The following is a 17987-nucleotide window of genomic DNA, read 5'->3' as shown; positions in this document are numbered from 1 at the left end:
TTGTAGTGAGGTTAAGGGGCTTGTTGATGTCACACTGAATGGCATATAAATTTGACTGCTCTACAACTACTTCCAGAATGTCTTCAGAAAAAAACATCTTGAAGTATTCGTAGCGGGAATTGATATTGTCTGATTTTGGAAGACTGGCCTGCCATTGTGTGTAATCAGTGATATTGGCGCTGTGGGGTGTTCTCCAACGGGGTAAGCGTGGAACCGCTTCCTGTGATACTTCATCATCTTCGTTTTCCTCTTCATCCACAGACTCATTGTCATCAGGCAGGTCATCTGTTTTAAAAAGAAACCAGTAAGCATAAAATTAGAATAGGTCATATATACCTCTCCTCACCCACTGATGAACACACATGCTCATTCCATTCAGTATGTTACTCTACTGACTGAACCCTGATCTCCTAACTCTCCCTCAAACCTGATTTTGGAGTCCACTCTTCCCCACTGTCACTCTCCTCAATCTCACTGTCGGAAGGAATGAGCCTAACCGCTTGATCATGTTCCTTACACCCATAAAATGTTTGTGCATCCATTTCCTGTGAGCAATAGTGATAGTACAGAAAACAAATTGAGTATTTGATAACGACGCATCCCTACACATCTCCATCCATGAGCATGTTATAGTTCACACAAAAGTGGTCTAACTGCACAATGTTGCCCTGAGGCAACGAATGAAAAACTGCCATTTTAGTATATAAATGAAGACAAAAAGTGTCTTTACTCAATCAAATATGCTTTTTTACTTATTCATGCACATCACAGATATTTATACAAAGTTATTTAAATTAAAACATGTAAAAAAGTTAAATTTATCTTACCTTCTGCTAGCAGTGTGTCCAAATCAGCTGGTCCCAAAAAGGACTGTTTCATCCCAAGACAAAGGTCAAAGCCACGTCCAACTCAAATTTCATTGGTCACAGATATGTCATCAGACTTTTAATGTGATGTTTTACTTAGAAAAATTTAAAGGGGCAGTGTGTGGCCCAAAATAATGGTTTGTTGCCTGAAGGCAACACCATGCCATAGAGAGTTAAGCTTTCTGGATTTCACAACTATCATTCCATTAATTTAGAAACCTAGTGTACAAATTAAAACCCAAATGCGGTGGTTAAGTCCAGTTTTTTACTAACATTTGAGTAAATATGGAGCTATGTAATTTATCATGCTTTCTAGCTGTTTTTCTTGATGATAACATACAAAGAAAACTAATCTGAGTAAAGCAATATTAATAGATCAACTAGCAGGCTTGTCTCCTTTATACATTGTGATTACAGCACTGAAGACTCCACACAAAGAAGATGTGGACAATCCATTTTTATTTTATTAAATACGGCTGTTTTTCAGACGGTGTCTATTAATTGACTGAAAACTGTTTTATCAACATATTTAAAATGTTATATCTGTATATTATGAATTGGCTTTATTAAAGGGATGGAAGCATATTTTTGACTCATCTGTCTTAAAACAGGAAGATATTTTTATTGTAAAACATGTGTATAAAATGTAATCATTATTAAGTACTTGTTAATTATATTTTAATTGGTCCTAAGCAGCTTGTTTGACTGATGTACTGCATTTACTGAACTCACAATTACAAGATGTACAATAAATTATTTGACAAAGTATGTTGCAATATTGACACTAGTCCCAGGGTTCCTTTTAACATTCATTTCCTTCAATCCATTTTTTTTCCTTTTGTCTTTAGATACTTGTGTTCAACCTTCCTTTTCTCTGTCCTTCCTTGCCCCCTTGTATACTTTTCTGACTTTCTTTCTTCCTTCCCATATGTTTTTCCTTCCTCGTGTCTTTTCTTTGTAGTTTTTCTCTCATATTCCATTCTTTCCCTGTCCCATTGGGTCCTTTTCCTTCCTTCTGTCCCTCCTTTCTTGCTTTCCTTCCTTTTGTTCTTCCATTCAACTGTCTTATTTTTGCCCATCTCTCCTTTTATTCATTTTATCTTTCCTTTTTTTTCCCCATGTCCTATGTTTCCATTGTCTTTCTTCTTGTTCTCCAGTATTTCTTCTAATGCTTCTTTGCTTCCTTGTGTTTCTCCTTCCTTCCTTTGGTTCTTCCATCCTTATGTCCCACATTCATCCATTGTGTCCACATTTGTCCTACCATGTGGCTTATTCATTATTGTTTGCTTTCTTTGTGTCTTCATCTTCTTTCTTCCACGCTTTGCTTGTTCCAGGTTCAATATTTAGAGCCAACCCCTGCTGTGAAAATATCTGCACATGAATTCATGGTGATGTTTAGTATTTTAGTTTTAAAAAGAGTGTAAAAACACTCTGGAAAGGACTTTGTGTTCATGCTTCATTTTTTTTCTGCACTTTTCTTTAATCTTGGAATGTAGGGGTAGAACACGTGACCCGTTGACCTTTGCTGCATGTCTTCCCCCTCTCTCTCCGCCCCATTTCCTGTTTGCTCACTTTCAAAGACTAAAAATAAATAAAGGCCATTAGTAATGAAAACAAAACCTTAAAAAAAGAGTAAAAACAGAATCTTCAGCACAGTCATCTGAGTTTGTGAGCCAAGTTTTTTTTTTTTTATAGTGCCGATAGTTGACACCCAATGCAATTCATAATGTTCCACAGAAAAGTTGAGGGGCATTAATGGAAAGGTTACAATCAAATTTGGAGCCTATTTGGAGCACATTTCAGATTTTCAGAAGCTAAGATATGTGTTAAAGAGTTAAGGAACATAAAAACTAAAACACTGATTCAACATGTCCCCGATGACTTAAGGGTTCAAGGTGGCTCATTGTGTCAACTGACGTATGCCTTTTAGCCCAAGACCTCCGGGGGCTATATAGACCAATAGCAATTTTTTAAACTCCAAAATCTAGAACAGTGCAGTTTTCTGAGTGTTGTGATGTGATCTTGCTGCATAGAGCCCCACAGGTAGGCAGAAGCAAGTTGCTGATTTGGATGTACAGTATGCTTGAGCTCACAGTGATCCCTCTAAGCTAAGCTACAGACACAAAACCCCAATGCTTTTGTGGCAATTTCTGGTGATTTTAACCATGCTTCACTCTCTGCTACACTTCCAACATTTCATCAGTTTGTCAGCTGCTCTACCAGAAAAAACAAAACATTGGATTTGTTTTATGCAAATGTCAAGGACTCATACATCTCTACAGCAAGACCTCCTCTAGGTAAATCAGATCACAATCTTGTTTTTCTCTGCTCGAAATATAAGCCCCTTGTTCAGAGGCAATCTGTAATAAAGAGGACTGTGAGAAAATGGTCACAGGAAGCTGAAGAAGCTCTGCAAGGTTGCTTTGAGGCTACAGACTGGGATGCACTGTGCCAGCCACATGGAGGACATAAATGCCATGACTGAGTGTGTAACCGACTATATAAACTTCTGTGTGGATAACATCATCCCCACCAGAACCATGAGATGCTTCCCCAATAACAAACCTTGGATCACCAGTGACCTGAAGGACCTGCTTAACAAGAAAAAAAGAGCCTTCAGAGAGGGAGACAGGCAATTATTGGGGAGTTTACAGAAGCAACTTAAAGTCAAGATAAGAGACAGCAAGGAGACGTACAAGAAGAAGCTGGAGAGCAAGCTCCTGCAAAACAGTATCAGAGATGTGTGGACAGGGATGAAGAAGATCACAGGCTTCAAGGAGAAGGATGATCAGACCGATGGAGGTCGGGACAGAGCCAATGACCTGAACACAATCTTCAATAGGTTCAGTTCAGAAACAAGCTTCGCATCCTCCTCTCCTGCTCACAGCCAAACAGACATCCCAGACATCCTTTTGACCCACAGGACCCACAGCTGTCCAGTAACACCTCACATTTTTTATCTTCCACCTCAGCCCTAGACCCTTCTACATGTTTTCCATCAACCATATCAGAAGATGCTGATGCTTCCTTTGCTTCCCCCTTCCACCTGTGTGTCTCAAGAAGTCAGGTGAAGATGCAACTGGAGAGACTGAATCAGAATAAGACTGCAGGTCCAGATCATGTCAGCCCTAGAGTCCTGAAGGCCTGTGCAGAGCAGCTCTGTGGGATTCTGCAGCACCTCTTCAACCTTAGCCTGGCCCAGAAGAAGGTTCCGGTGTTGTGGAAGACCTCCTGTCTTGTTCCGGTACCAAAGAAAATTCACCCATCAGTCCTCAATGACTATAAACCTGTTGCCCTGACATCTCACATCATGAAGGTCCTAGAGAGACTCCTGTTGGCCCACCTGAGTAAGCAAACAGTAAACCATCAGGACCCCCTTCAGTTTGCTTATCGCTGTGGAGTTGGAGTTGAAGATGCCATCATACACCTGCTTCAACAAACCCACTGTCATCTGGACAAAGCCAGCAGCACTGTGAGGATCATGTTCTTTGATTTCTCCAGTGCATTTAATACAATCCAACCTGATTTACTTTGTCAGAAACTCCAGAAGATTCAGGTGGAGGCCTCAACAATCTCCTGGATCAGAGACTACCTGACAAACAGACCACAGTTTGTGAGACTGAAGGGTTGTGAGTCTAACCAGGTAGTCAGCAGCACAGGAGCACCACAGGGGACTGTACTCTCACCATTCATTTTCACTCTGTACACCTCAGACTTCCAGTACAAGACAGACTCCTGTCATCTGCAGAAATACTCGGATGATTCTGCAGTCGTGGGGTGGATCAGAGATGGACAAGAAGATGAGTACAGGAAGGTGGTGGACTGCTTTGTGGCATGGTGTGGAAACAATCATCTCATTTTGAACGTAACTAAAACAAAGGAGATGATTGTAGATTTTAAGAGAAACAGGAATAAGTCAAAAACTATTTCTATCATGGGAGAAGAAGTGGAGGTGGTGGAGGAGTATAAATACCTCGGTGTTCACCTGGACAACAGACTAGAGTGGAGATGCAACTGTGAAGCCATCTACAAGAAGGGACAGAGCAGACTGTACTTCTTGATGAAGCTTAGGTCCTTTGGTGTTTGCAGCAAGATGCTGCATATCTTCTATAAGTCTGTTGTGGAAAGTGTGATCTCTTCTACCATCATCTGCTGGGGAAGCAGCATCAGAACCAGGGACTTAAAAAAGCTCAACAAGCTGATAAAGAAGGCTGGCTCTGTTCTGGGGACTCCTCTGGAACCTCTGGAGATCATTGTACAAAGAAGGATTCTTCATAAAATGAAGAACATTATGGAGAACTCTAAGCATCCTCTTCATGAGACTGTCCTACAGCAACAGAGTGTCTTCAGTCAGAGGCTTCTTCAGATCTGCTGTAAGACGGAGCGCTACAGGAGATCCTTCCTGCCCACAGCCATCAGCATCTACAACGACTCTTTGAGGAAACCTTCATAATATGAGCTATAACAACATTTAATTTCCCTTTGGGATTAATAAAGTATTTTTGAATTGAATTGAATTGAAGTTAGTCTTGGAACCAACTTAGGAAATAATCAGCAACATTTAGACAACCCTTCACAATGCAAGATCAGATAAAATATTATTTTAATGAAACAATATTTTAAAGAATGATCTGCTGAATAAAACCAACCTTCTGGATGACTAATTCTCAACGGTGTCTAATTAGCTGCCTTTATTTATTCAAATAATATTTGAAGAAATATTATTAAGGGAGTATTTTGGAAACGAGCCAAATCTTTCTGGAGAAATAGGGCTTAATGGTGTTTTTTGAATTGAATTGAATCTGCTTTTTTGTAGGCACCTGAAGATCTTTGGCCAAAACGGGCTGGAATTTCCAACCTTTCATAATTTCATCCATCTTGGTAAACACCCAGGTATATCTGAAAGTAACCAGATCCTGATGCTGCCACCACCAGCTGTCACTGTGAGCATGATGTCTATTCGGGTGATTTTGACATTGTGCCTGAAAAGTTCAGCTTGGTGCCATCTGACCATGACACATTAATTCACCTCCCCTGAACAGATTTGTTATTTTTTTATTGTTCAGAAGTCACGTAATATTTGGAAAAAGTTTTAAAATGTTTATCGTCACATTTCTTACATCAAAACCCAAAAGTTTTTGACATGCCAAGATAGATAGATAGATAGATAGATAGATAGATAGATAGATAGATAGATAGATAGATAGATAGATAGATAGATAGATAGATATTCTTTTTTTGTTGTTGTTGCTGCTGCCATTTTTTAGTGATGCTTTTCTCCGTGGATCGATTAGTCATGTCTCGTCTTCACAGCCGGAAGTGAAAACAGAACGTCGCGTCCAAGATGGTGGCCACCAGAAGAGGAGGACGCGTGAACTCTCCGACTAAATTAGCCGAGGAAAAGCAGTCTGTGGTCCAGGTACGTGTAAAAGATACGTGTATTAAAAGCTGAAAACACGCAGAGGCCCTGTGGAGGTTTGATCTGTGGAGATTTAAATCTGTCACGCCTATGCTGGCCCACGCGTGTGGATCTGCCGAAGCTTCACGTGGGACAAACATGAGGAGATCTGAGTTTCTACATGTTTTCATCACAGAGGCTGCTTGAATAAAACACATGAATCCGACAGCGCTGAATGCACAGGTTGCAATTGTTAAACCCATACAGGTGGCGACTTATACAAGCTTATCTTGAAAATACTAAAAGCTACTTTCTGACTTCACTGATACCCTGTCTTGTAAATTCTTATACCCTCAATATTTTTCATTAACCAAGTAGTTTGAAAAATAAAGAGGGCTCTCACTGAACAAGGAGAACTTCTGTAAAACTAGAATTAAAAAGAAACGATCATTTTGTTTTTGTTTGTTTCAACTTAATCAATTTTCATAAAAGCTTGAAAAGTAATGGTTTAATCAAAACTTTAATTTATAGTTTTCTATTGCTAAATGTCTGTTGTCAATAAATGCCACAATATAACATATTAAGCAAACCTACTCTTTCAAGCTTATAGTTTTACTTATCAGGATTAGGTATTGTCTAGTAGGAAATACCACAGTATTGCGTTCTGTCTCTCTCTCTATATATAAACAAGTATAGTATTATTGCTTTTATGTAAAACAGAGAAGCATCAAATATTCCTCCTGATACTAAAATATTAATTCCTACCGTTTTAATGGTAAATTTCACACCTTGTTAGGTTTCATACATGCTACATTAGAAAGTTTGAAGATATACCAAGTAATACTGTAGGTTAAGATATGTGAAAACTTTTGGTGGTACCGTTTAAAGTTCTTCATCTGAGATGCTAGAGAAAATACTGGGCTGACGGGTTTTCTACAAATGTTGGCAGAATAAAATAGCCCCCTTTCTGTTGCTGCACACTGCTAACCAGCTGCCTAAATAAGACTTATTGTGGTGGGGTGGAGGGTTGTGCCTGTGGGATATATATATATATATATATATGTATATATATATATATATATACACACACACACACACATGCTTGGGGGGACGTTGGATAATGGTAGGGGAACACTGCTGAAAACTAAGGCTGGGGAAAACCACAGTTGCCATGCAATCAGCAGCATGTTTATTAAGTTTATTGCGTAATATTAAAGTGGAAATTACTATAAATAAATGTCTTTGATAACATTGTAACCGTGGTTATAATAGGCAGCAGTGGGAAGGATATTTGTTCTGTTTTATGCAGACGTAATAGGATCATGTTATAGATATTTTTTTTTCCAAATGTTTGTTTAAATAAAACAATTCTGTGATGTTTTTTGTTTACTTACTATACAGTGGGAATCTCATGCTGGGTCATGTCTAATATACACATACAGGGAGAATGAGAGAACACAGACGAGTGTTTTGAAAGTTTGTTTTCACTCAATGTCAACTATTAGATGTGTTCTTGTCAATAATTTATGGTTTATTTCAGCTACAAAAATAAAATAAAAGATGAAGTTTCACTTTAATTAGTTTAATTACTGAAATAAAATTTAAGGTTTTTGTAAAGCAGTTTTAACAGATGTCCATGAATGAAAAATACAGAATAAACATGCTTTTACTTTAGCAGTTTTCAAGTAACCATGCTTTTGCACATGATCCAGCTTTCCCGTCTGCTTTTTACAGAGTAATACCAGCCTCAACAAGCTGATATTATCTTGATTAGTCAGACTTTCTGCTAGTCAGCCTCCAGTCAGCTCCCTTAAAAATGCTAGCTCACCCTATGCTTCATACATCTGCAGAAAACTTGCCTTCCTTCTTCCTTTCTGCCCACGTTCTTTTCATGTGTCCTTATTCCCTTCATGTCTTTCATTCTCCTTGCAATTCCTTTCTTGTGTCTTCCTGTTTTTATTCTTCCACGTGTCTTATCTCCCTTCCCTGTTTTCTTTCTTCCCTCCTTGCACCCTGCCTTGATTCCTTCCTTGTCTTTCATTGTTCCTGTCCTTCCATTTCTCCCCACTGTGTCCTACCTCAATTCCTTCATTTTCTTTCCTACGTCCCTGTCTTTCTGTTTCCTTTCTTTTTTCACGGTTCCTTCTCCTTTCATACTTTCCTACCTCCATCTATTCATCCAACCTTCTTGCCTTGTCCGTTTTCTTTCTCCTCTTGTGTCCTCTTTACCCGTTCTTTTCCTCTTAGCGTCCGACCTGCATTTCTCTTTCCTTGTGTCCTTCTTGCCTTTTTTCCCTTGTGTCCTATCTCTATTCCCTCATTTTGTTGTCCTACCTTCCTGTTTTCCTGTTACCATTCCTTCCTTCCTATTTGTTTTTAACCTCCCCTTCTTCTATCCCTCCATCTGTCCTTGTCCTGCCTCTATTCCATTCTTGTGTCCTCCCTTTTCCCTGCCTTGCATCCTTCATGCCTAGTTTCCTCATTGCTTTCCTTTCTTCTTTTCTTCCTTGCTTTTATCTGCCATGCATCCATGATTAATGTTTGTATTTCATACTTTAAAACAAACATAGAGGACGGAGAAGTCAGGAAAAGTTTTGTTAACAAAACCCGGGATTCCTACACATTTTTCTTGTAAATATTCCAGTTTTGATTCATTAGCTGTAAACCACGACTATTTAAATTAATATAAATGAACCTTTGGAATTTATCACTCTTTAATTAATGTGTATAGTACGGGTATCACTTTTTGAGTTAAATTACTGAAATAAATTTAGTTTTGAATAATATTCAAATTTATTGAGACATGCCTGTAAACTAGCCTTGCTATTAACTGTCTTTCCTTTTAAAAAGGCCACACCCCCCACCACCCGAAGAACCAGGAGGGCTCAACAAGATGAATGCCCTGCCCAGCAGACCATCACAGAAGCCTGCAGTCAGCAAAAGAAGAGCAAAGGTGGACCCTTAGATACGCCTGCCACCACCTCAAAGCGAAGATGCACCAGAACTTCCAGACTCCACAGTCCAGATCAGCCCTCCACTCCAGTGGGCTCCATCCACGAAGGGGACACGTCTGATGTGGAGTCTCTTTGCTCTGCGGTGTCGGACATCGAGCCACCACTTACACGGACCAGAGGAAGGAGGACACAGCTCCGTGAGAAGCTTCAGGAACATGAGACATCTGAGGTGGAGTCGAGCTCCTCTGCCGTGTCTGCAGCTAAACCTAGACTTCGCAGCAGTCGAAGCACAAGAAGGAATCTGGCTCAGACTTCTGACTCTGCAAAGACTGAGGTGGGAGATGGCAAAGGGGAAATGGCGCCGGAGACTGAGTCCTGCAGCTCTGTGATGTCTGAATCTCAGAGAGTCACAAGAAGTCAGAGGAAAGTCGTTCACACCAGATCATCCGCAAGACGACACACTGAGGATTCAGAGCTCTCTGAGGCTGAGAGCTGCTCATCCAGCGTGTCGGGACGGCGACCCAGAAGGCCAATCCGTCCTATTCCCATGCACCTGGAAGAGCTGTCTGAAAGCTCTCAGTCCCCTTCCAGAACAACTCGACAAACCAAGGCAATGAGAGGGAAAGCAGCTTCCACTGAGGAAGACGATAAGATACCGTGTTGTGACTCTGAAGGGTTTGAGTCTGGACCTACTTACAGTGTGAGCACTTGTAGACCGGGTAGAACCCGGTCTGCTGTTTCTAAAGCTACTGTGGATTCAGAATCCGAGGAGGAAGTGAATTCATCAGCAGGAAACAGAGGGACTCCCTGCAGCAGCCGTGCAGGATCAGGGACCAGCAATCGGAGAGCTCCAACATCTAGACGGTCAACAAAAACCAGCGGTGTGGTTTTAGAAAAAAGTAAAGAACCGGGCGAAGAGCAGAGCTTGTTAAATGATTCTAAGTTAGAAAGCACCGTGATCGGAGAAGACCCAGACTGCACTCTGGTAGAGGAAGAAAAGATCCAAACATCTGGAGAACAGGAAACTTTGGACAACACTGAGCTCACATCCAGTGGAGCTCATGACGAAAAATTAGAAAAGAAGAAAACAGGTCCATCAGATGATGTGGGACTCTCAGAGTCGGTATGTGCTGAGCCTGCAGTGATCACCAAAGACCTGAAGGAGGAGCTGTCCTCTGAAAATAAAGCTGGAGAGGCCTCGGAAATGGTGGTGATGAAGGAAACGATCCCACCATCAGAGCCAGTGCAGAGTATCCAATCTGTTCCAGTAACAGTATGCGAGACGGACTCTGAAATGACAGAGAGGATCGAGGAGAAGCAGGTAGCTGCAGACATCCATCCCATGCAGGCAGAAGAGCCTGTGGAGGATGAAGATGCTGTGGAAATCCAGCCCAGTGTCGAGGAAAAACTGGAAGTCCAGGCGACAGTAGGCCAGAAGGTAAAGATCTCAGCAGAGTCTGACTCAGAGGAGCAATCTAAAGACGTGGTTGTCCAAAAAACGAAAACAATCAGCCTGCTAGACAGCAGTGACGATGAAGATAACTTTGATGAGGAAGAGGAGGAACTAATATCAGATGAGGATGATTTGGGGGGCAGAGCACAAAGAAGAGGAGAACCTTCCAACATGTCTGAGGAAGCATCAGTAGTTGATGGGCTGTTTATGATTGACACTCGACCCGGACAAGATGCTGACCAACAGTTCTACAGAGAGGAAGAGGAGGATGCAGATAAAGGAGCTGCACAGGGGGAGGAAGATGAAGAGTTTATAGACGACGAGGGGGGCGAGGACGATGACGAAGATTCGAAAGTCCTGTTCTCGAGCAGAAACTCTCAGTTGTAAGTGAAATAGATTATTCCAGTTATTAAAGACTCAGTAGAGTTAAGGAGAAGGTTTTTTTATTTTAATATGTTCACATCCGACACAGGGAAGAAGGTTTTCCTTAGTCTGCACACTGCTCAGTCATTTGGAAACCTGGGCTGTGTGTTTCAGAGCCTCGCAGGCAAAATTGCCTAATAGAATTGTAGAAAATAAGTTCGAAAATACCTTTATGTTTAAATCTAAGATGAGCTACAGCTTCCTCCACACTTACTGCCGTGTCGCATAAAGATGTGAACAAAAGCCTTAAAATAACAGATAGTTGTGGAGACCTGTGGACCCAAGAGGACACTGCAGTTTTTTAAGGCTGATGGGAGATGGTATGATCTGTGTTTGCCACTAGACACAAATGAAAGAAAACTGCTGATCAGGATGCAGATATATAGGAGGGCATCAGTTGTTCAAACATGGTACTCGCTGATGCCAGAGTAAACATTTTAAAGAAAAACAATCACTAACAGTTTTTTAATAATAGCTTGCATCTTATTTTCTATCACTTAACCTCACTCTTTACTTCCAGCTTTGTTGTAATTCACAATACGCCTCTACCCTTGGCTTTGGATGTGGAGACATTGCTAGCTTCTTCTCCATCGTATTCTTTGCACCAGGTTGTCTCCAATTTCAGGCACCCAGGTGACACCACAAAGGGCCGTATTCAGTGAGCTTTGGGCTTATTTTTGGCTTCCTTAACCAGGAGCTCACTGCACGGGTTCTGAAATTCATGGTTTTCCAGGGTCTGTAGGAACCCTGTCAATGTGCTTGGCGGCAGAACAAACCTGGCTACTCATCCAGCCTTGTTTGCCCCAGTTTTAGTTACCTCTGTCTGTAGCCAAGGGCAGGGGTAGATCAGCAGCTATTTTTTTGCGTTCGATTCACACAAAGATCTGCCTTGCCTGAATCACATGCTCTCTCACATTTCCCATTGTGGAAATTGTGGAGTGGCCTAGAGAAATGGGCATCATCCTTGTCGTTTTTATACACTCAAATAATGGAAGGTCATGGAGGAAGGTTATTTAAATTTCTGAAACTAAACAAAAAAAATCTTATCTCATATCTTACTTGGGGACATTTTCCCCGAAAATAAAGGTACTTAAGTAAGCAGTTGTATTTTTGAGATTGTTTTGGGTATAGCTGTACTACTGAAAGGAGATTTTAGTTTAAGCTGTTTTTTTTTTTTTCTTACCAGGGAGACTGATAAATGTGGAGGGCATTGTTATCCCAATTTAAAGGACTGGTACCTATTTGCTCATTAACCTTTAAGAGGGGTTTGGATTATACAGATTTCTGCAACATTGTAGCAACACTTGATAAAATCATCTGTTAATTACTGTTTAAGTTGCTTCTTTATTAAGTTATGAGGTACAGGTTTGAGGAGTAGGGAGATAATTATTTAAGCAGATTGCTCATGTAAAGGACTGCAGAGCCTCCAGGTTAGATTAAAGCCATACAGAGGAATGAGACATGGCTGCTGTTCCTGAGGAATTCTCTCTGGCTATTAATTTCAGGAAAGAGTTGTCCAGCCGTATTGACCCCGGCCTCAGGGTGAAGGAGCTCGGGGGTTTATACATCAGTTTCGATGGCAGCAAATCAAAACCCGTCTTCAGCTCACTGCAAAATCTAGAGGAAAAGAAGAGCCAGGATGAGGTAAATGTTTTGTTACTCTTTCTCTGAAGGTGAGCTGAGGTGCAGAATGAATAATGAACGTCATATCTATTCAGATTGTGCTTATAGTTTCTGTCCAAGTTTTTGGGCTTTGGCCTGTTTTACTCAGAGTTGTTTTTTTAGAGGAGAGTTCAGGGTTGCAGTTTTTTGAATTTCCTGTCCATAGGTGATGAAGAAGAGCGTGATCGGTCCAGACTTTGAGAAGAAGGATGCAGTGCCTCCGTACAGTGAATCTAAACAAGCCTTAAAGTTGAAACGCAGAGTAAGTTTTACAGAGTAAACCTTTAGTTTATGGGTTCACCCATTTCTTAGTTTTTGTGCTGCTATATAACCTAAACTGCATCAGTGAAACTTGTTTTTAATTAATTGATGTCTTTATTTTTTCTTATTCAGGCAGAGAGGGAGAAATCAACTGGAGACGGCTGGTTTAACATGAAGGCTCCAGAGATTTCCCAGGAATTGAAAGGGGACCTTCAGGTCCTGAAGATGAGAGGGTCCTTGGATCCAAAAAGGTTCTACAAGAAGAACGACAGAGATGGCTTCCCCAAATATTTCCAGGTCATTGTTTACTGGCATCTCAGATTCCTTACAAAAATGCAAACATCTTCATTAATCTGTTTGAAGTGTAAACATCTACCTTTTGAATAACTTGTTCTACAAGGCTGCAGCGATCACATGCATGACGTTTCATCCCATTCTACATGTCTGACACAGGTGGGCACAGTGGTGGACAGCCCTGCTGATTTCTATCATTCCCGTATTCCCAAGAAGGAGAGGAAGAGAACCATGGTGGAGGAGCTGCTGAATGATGCTGAGTTCAGACAGTAAGTTAAACTCCCAAATGGGGATTGTCCACTGAAATCAACAAGCTTTAACCTCTGATTGAGAGTTTCTTTGTCTTTGCCCTGGTGAGAAGGTACTGTGTTTAAAAAAAAAAAAAAAGCCTTAAACTAAATCAATCTTTTATTGCGGTAGTATAATCTAAGGGAAAAATGTAAAAAAAAAAAAAATCCCATGTTAAATATTTTCTTACAGCAAATTATTTGTCCAACAGTTATGCTGTCAGAACTTTGGACAAACCTCTTTTGTCACTAAAACAGCAACGTCTAATCCACGAACAAGGTTGGATGGACCCTACAGAGCGCAGGATCTCTAACCAGTTATCTTTGCACAATCCCTCTGGATTACCCAGGGTCCTGGGCCCTTTCCTAAAGCACAACGTGCGTCGAGAAATCGGTCCGTTTTATTTTGTGTCAAACAACTGACACCAGCCGTGTTTGGTTGCAGTTATGGAGCTCTGCCCAGAGATCCTTTTTTTCTATTTAGAAGCAAAGATGTGTTTGATAAAATGACCTAAGGCTGGAGGTTACCAAGCTGGCCCCTTTAGCTTCGAAGTGTGGTTTAAGGGCTGAGATGGCGGTGCAAAGAAGGGTGATGTTTTCTGACAGTTCATAGGAAGGCTTCAGTTGTTGATGGTTCCTGACACCAGAAGGTGTTTAAAACCATCCTGGTATTCCTGGTATACACTCAAACTATGTTGCCTGGAGCTTTGGAAGAGAAACGGGCCCACAGCATCACAGATCCTCCACCGTAATAAACCGTGACCATGAGGTGTTTTTCCACATATTTATCCTTTGTTTCACACCAAACTCTAGTGAGGTTTTTGCTCATATGATCAAAGTAAATGGTACCAGTTAAGGTTCTCAGCGGTGATGGGTCCGGAAACACTTTTTTTCTGGCATGCCGTCCATATATTTGGCACTTAAACATCATGGAGACATGGCGATCTCAATATGCCACTCTTTACTGCAGTTCTCTACAGAGGTGAGCACAGCAGAAGCCCTTTTGGAGCTTTCTGTCTGCGGTTCTCTTTGAACTGGACTTTAGCCCTGGATACTTTTGTCAGAAGCTCCTGAGCAGCACAGATTCGGATAAGGATCATGGGTGGATTGATGGACCAGACAGCACCAGTGTGGGTTGTTTTAATAGGAAGTAATGGGCATGTCTAACATTGGCAGTATGAGTTGACTTTAACAATGAGCGTCAGAGATTGTTGTGACCTCCCAGGACTTTCTGCTCATTGCTTGTCACAGTTATTAGTTTGTACAATTGTTTTATTATTGGACTGTATTTATGGGCAGGGTTACACCAGTAGCCATTTCTCGACTTGTCAAGATTTCCACACAGTTGCCTTACTTGATAGGCATGTTCTCTCGTCTTCCCTATTTTGAAGAGTGGCTATGTAAAATGGGTCAAACGTCATGAATTACTAATTACATTTTCATGTATACTGTATTAAAAATGCTTCAGTTAACTTTGGGCACTGTTAGGGGTGCTAGTAGCTGTCGCTTCTATCTGGAAACAATTGTTTTCCATGGCTTAAATGTACTGAAATTAAAGGATGGATATTTTCATTATGCTGCTACAATAGTTGATTTATTTTAAGGCATTTACTCTGGTCCTTCTCAAAATATTAGCATATTGTGATAAAGTTCATTATTTTCCATATTGTCATGATGAAAATTTAACATTCATATATTTTAGATTCATTGCACACTAACTGAAATATTTCAGGTCTTTTATTGTCTTAATATGGATGATTGTGGCATACAGCTCATGAAAACTCAAAATTCCTATCTCACAAAATTAGCATATTTCATTCGACCAATAAAAGAAAAGTGTTTTTAATACAAAAAACGTCAACCTTCAAATAATCATGTACAGTTATGCACTCAATACTTGGTCGGGAATCCTTTGGCAGAAATGACTGCTTCAATGCGGCGTGGCATGGAGGCAATGAGCCTGTGGCACTGCTGAGGTCTTATGGAGGCCCAGGATGCTTCGATAGCGGCCTTTAGCTCATCCAGAGTGTTGGGTCTTGAGTCTCTCAACGTTCTCTTCACAATATCCCACAGATTCTCTATGGGGTTCAGGTCAGGAGAGTTGGCAGGCCAATTGAGCACAGTGATACCATGGTCAGTAAACCATTTACCAGTGGTTTTGGCACTGGGAGCAGGTGCCAGGTCGTGCTGAAAAATGAAATCTTCATCTCCATAAAGCTTTTCAGCAGATGGAAGCATGAAGTGCTCCAAAATCTCCTGATAGCTAGCTGCATTGACCCTGCCCTTGATAAAACACAGTGGACCAACACCAGCAGCTGACACGGCACCCCAGACCATCACTGACTGTGGGTACTTGACACTGGACTTCTGGCATTTTGGCATTTCCTTCTCCCCAGTATTCCTCCAGACTCTGGCACCTTGATTTCCGAAAGACATGCAGAATTTGCTTTCATCTGAAAAAAGTACTTTGGACCACTGAGCAACAGTCCAGTGCTGCTTCTCTGTAGCCCAGGTCAGGCGCTTCTGCCTCCGCCAACGGCTGAAGCCATGGTGGCTGAAGCCCCGCCTCCAGCCATGAGTGTAGCTGTGCTGCTATTAACGTTACTGTGTTACATTATCACATTGAAGTAATCTGCGTCAAATGGTAAAGATAAAAACAAAATAAATTCCAAAAACGTTTGTATTAATATATATGCAAGAATATGTTTTGTTTTTATGTCTGAAATGATCCACTAGGATAATTATTTGGACCACAGCCCAGCCAGGACTTAGAAAACAATAAATACAAAAAAATAAGGCTCAGGGGTTCTGATGTGAGGGGGGGGGGGTGTCAGGAGAAGCAGAGACGCTGCTGTCTGGATGGTGAAGCTCCAAAGTTTGCCAGAAGTTACAATTTTGGGTTTCACGGGGAAGTTTTTGTCTTATCCATGGCAATAACGAGGACAAGGACTTAAAAATGCAAAACAGTGGACTTATGACTTTTGAAGTTAGTTTTAGGTTGCATATTCGTGCTCCGCAGATTCAGCGGGCTCATCCTCCCGTTTGGTGCGATGCAGGCAGTCTGATTACGGGCAGCTGCTCTCTGTCTGCGCCCTCCTCCTGCAGACGCTGGTTCGCTAAAGGACTGTCAGTAAATGTCCGAACCAAACACGTTGTTTCATGGTGGTATTGTTTTGGGGGTTATGTTTGTGCCTCTGAACAGCTGATTTTATGTGTGATCAACTGGTTTAGGATGTTATTGAATACAGTGCTCTGCCTGCATGTAATTCAGAAAGCTGATTTGTCCTTTTTCTTTTGTCAGCCTTCAGGCTGCTTTATGATCTGTACGTGGTAAAATTACATGTATGACCTGCTAGGGCCACTGTGGTCTTTAATATTATTGTAGTTGCTCTTGAATTTTATTAACTTTTCCCTGCACTGTCTCAACAAAAACCTTCTAATTTCTCCTGGTCCCACGGCCAATCAGTGAACAGCATTCTGTTCTCGTCACATGTAGTCCCTAATTGGCCCTGGTCGTACCTGCTCAGGAGCAGGGACCAAAAAACTAGGTACCGGTACGGACAAAACAGTAATAGAAACGTTTGCATGGCGAGGCGAGTGGAATCGAGTAGGGCCAAATCGAGCCAGTGAAAAAGGGGCATTAGATAGATATTTAGTTACTCCTTTAATATCAATTTGGACAGTAATTAAGAAATAGATATCCCTTGTAAAAGCTTATCGTTACCTGGTAAAGTGCAGACAATGAATTCCTGTGGCGGACAGAGACTTAATACATCTGCTAAAACCAAGATGCGTCCAGCGGATGTCAAATGTCACTTTTATTGCGTTTCACACTTTTAAAAACATGAACATAAAATCCATTTTTCTGTTGTTCCAGAAAAAACAAAAAGAAGTACCAGCAAATTATAGCAGAGAAAGCAGCACAAGCAGCTGGGAAGAGGAACAAGAAGAAGAAATTTCATAAGAAGAAGTGAAGATATGGTGACCCCTGATTCTGAGGGGCTTTTCATCAACACTGGCTTTCAGTCCTTCAGCACGACGGGCCTCCATGAATCAGAGAGTATGACGACTGTATTGACAGTGAAACACTAAGCTTCACTGGATCCCGATCTTTGAAGACGAGATGATTTCATAACTGCACAGTGATCAATAAATAAAGATTATATTTGCTACTTAAGTTTGATTTTTAATTGATACTGAACCAATTTCAAAGTATCTAAAAACAAGTTAACTTTGTCACAACCATCCTTGAAATGATTCTGGTGATTGAGGACTCAAAGCTTTTTAAAGCAAACAATTGTTTTAAATATCATGATCGTATCTGAACTGCAGAATAAATTTACATTGATGTGACAAAGTTGCTGGACTTTTTTTTGTAACTCTTGAACT

At 41.0% G+C, this 17987-nt stretch overlaps 1 protein-coding gene across 2 annotated transcripts; it reads left to right on the top strand.

Annotated features, from left to right (window-relative positions):
- The first annotated feature begins 6158 nt into the window (after positions 1-6158).
- On the top strand, positions 6159-17775 carry dnttip2 (deoxynucleotidyltransferase, terminal, interacting protein 2). Of its 2 annotated transcripts, none has more exons than XM_047374770.1 (7): positions 6159-6285; positions 9115-11054; positions 12600-12738; positions 12923-13018; positions 13150-13314; positions 13471-13580; positions 17476-17775. In XM_047374770.1, the coding sequence occupies exons 1-7, from the start codon at positions 6211-6213 to the stop codon at positions 17570-17572; spliced, it is 2622 nt and encodes an 873-aa protein (XP_047230726.1). In that variant the 5' UTR covers positions 6159-6210; the 3' UTR covers positions 17573-17775. The 2 variants fall into 2 exon arrangements, with proteins under 2 accessions (XP_047230726.1, XP_047230727.1); XM_047374771.1 differs by having other exon boundaries at positions 13471-13584.
- The last annotated feature ends 212 nt before the right edge of the window (positions 17776-17987 follow it).

Source organism: Girardinichthys multiradiatus, chromosome 9 (assembly GCF_021462225.1).
Source record: "Girardinichthys multiradiatus isolate DD_20200921_A chromosome 9, DD_fGirMul_XY1, whole genome shotgun sequence".
NCBI lineage: Eukaryota > Metazoa > Chordata > Actinopteri > Cyprinodontiformes > Goodeidae > Girardinichthys > Girardinichthys multiradiatus.
This window is presented reverse-complemented; position numbering and strand designations above follow the sequence as displayed.

Coding starts and splice junctions, on each gene's coding strand:
- dnttip2 (XM_047374770.1), top strand. CDS start 6,211: ATGGTGGCCACCAGAAGAGGAGGACGCGTGAACTCTCCGACTAAATTA. Junction 11,055..12,599: donor TCGAGCAGAAACTCTCAGTT/GTAAGTGAAATA, acceptor TATTAATTTCAG/GAAAGAGTTGTCCAGCCGTA. Junction 13,315..13,470: donor GCTTCCCCAAATATTTCCAG/GTCATTGTTTAC, acceptor TGTCTGACACAG/GTGGGCACAGTGGTGGACAG.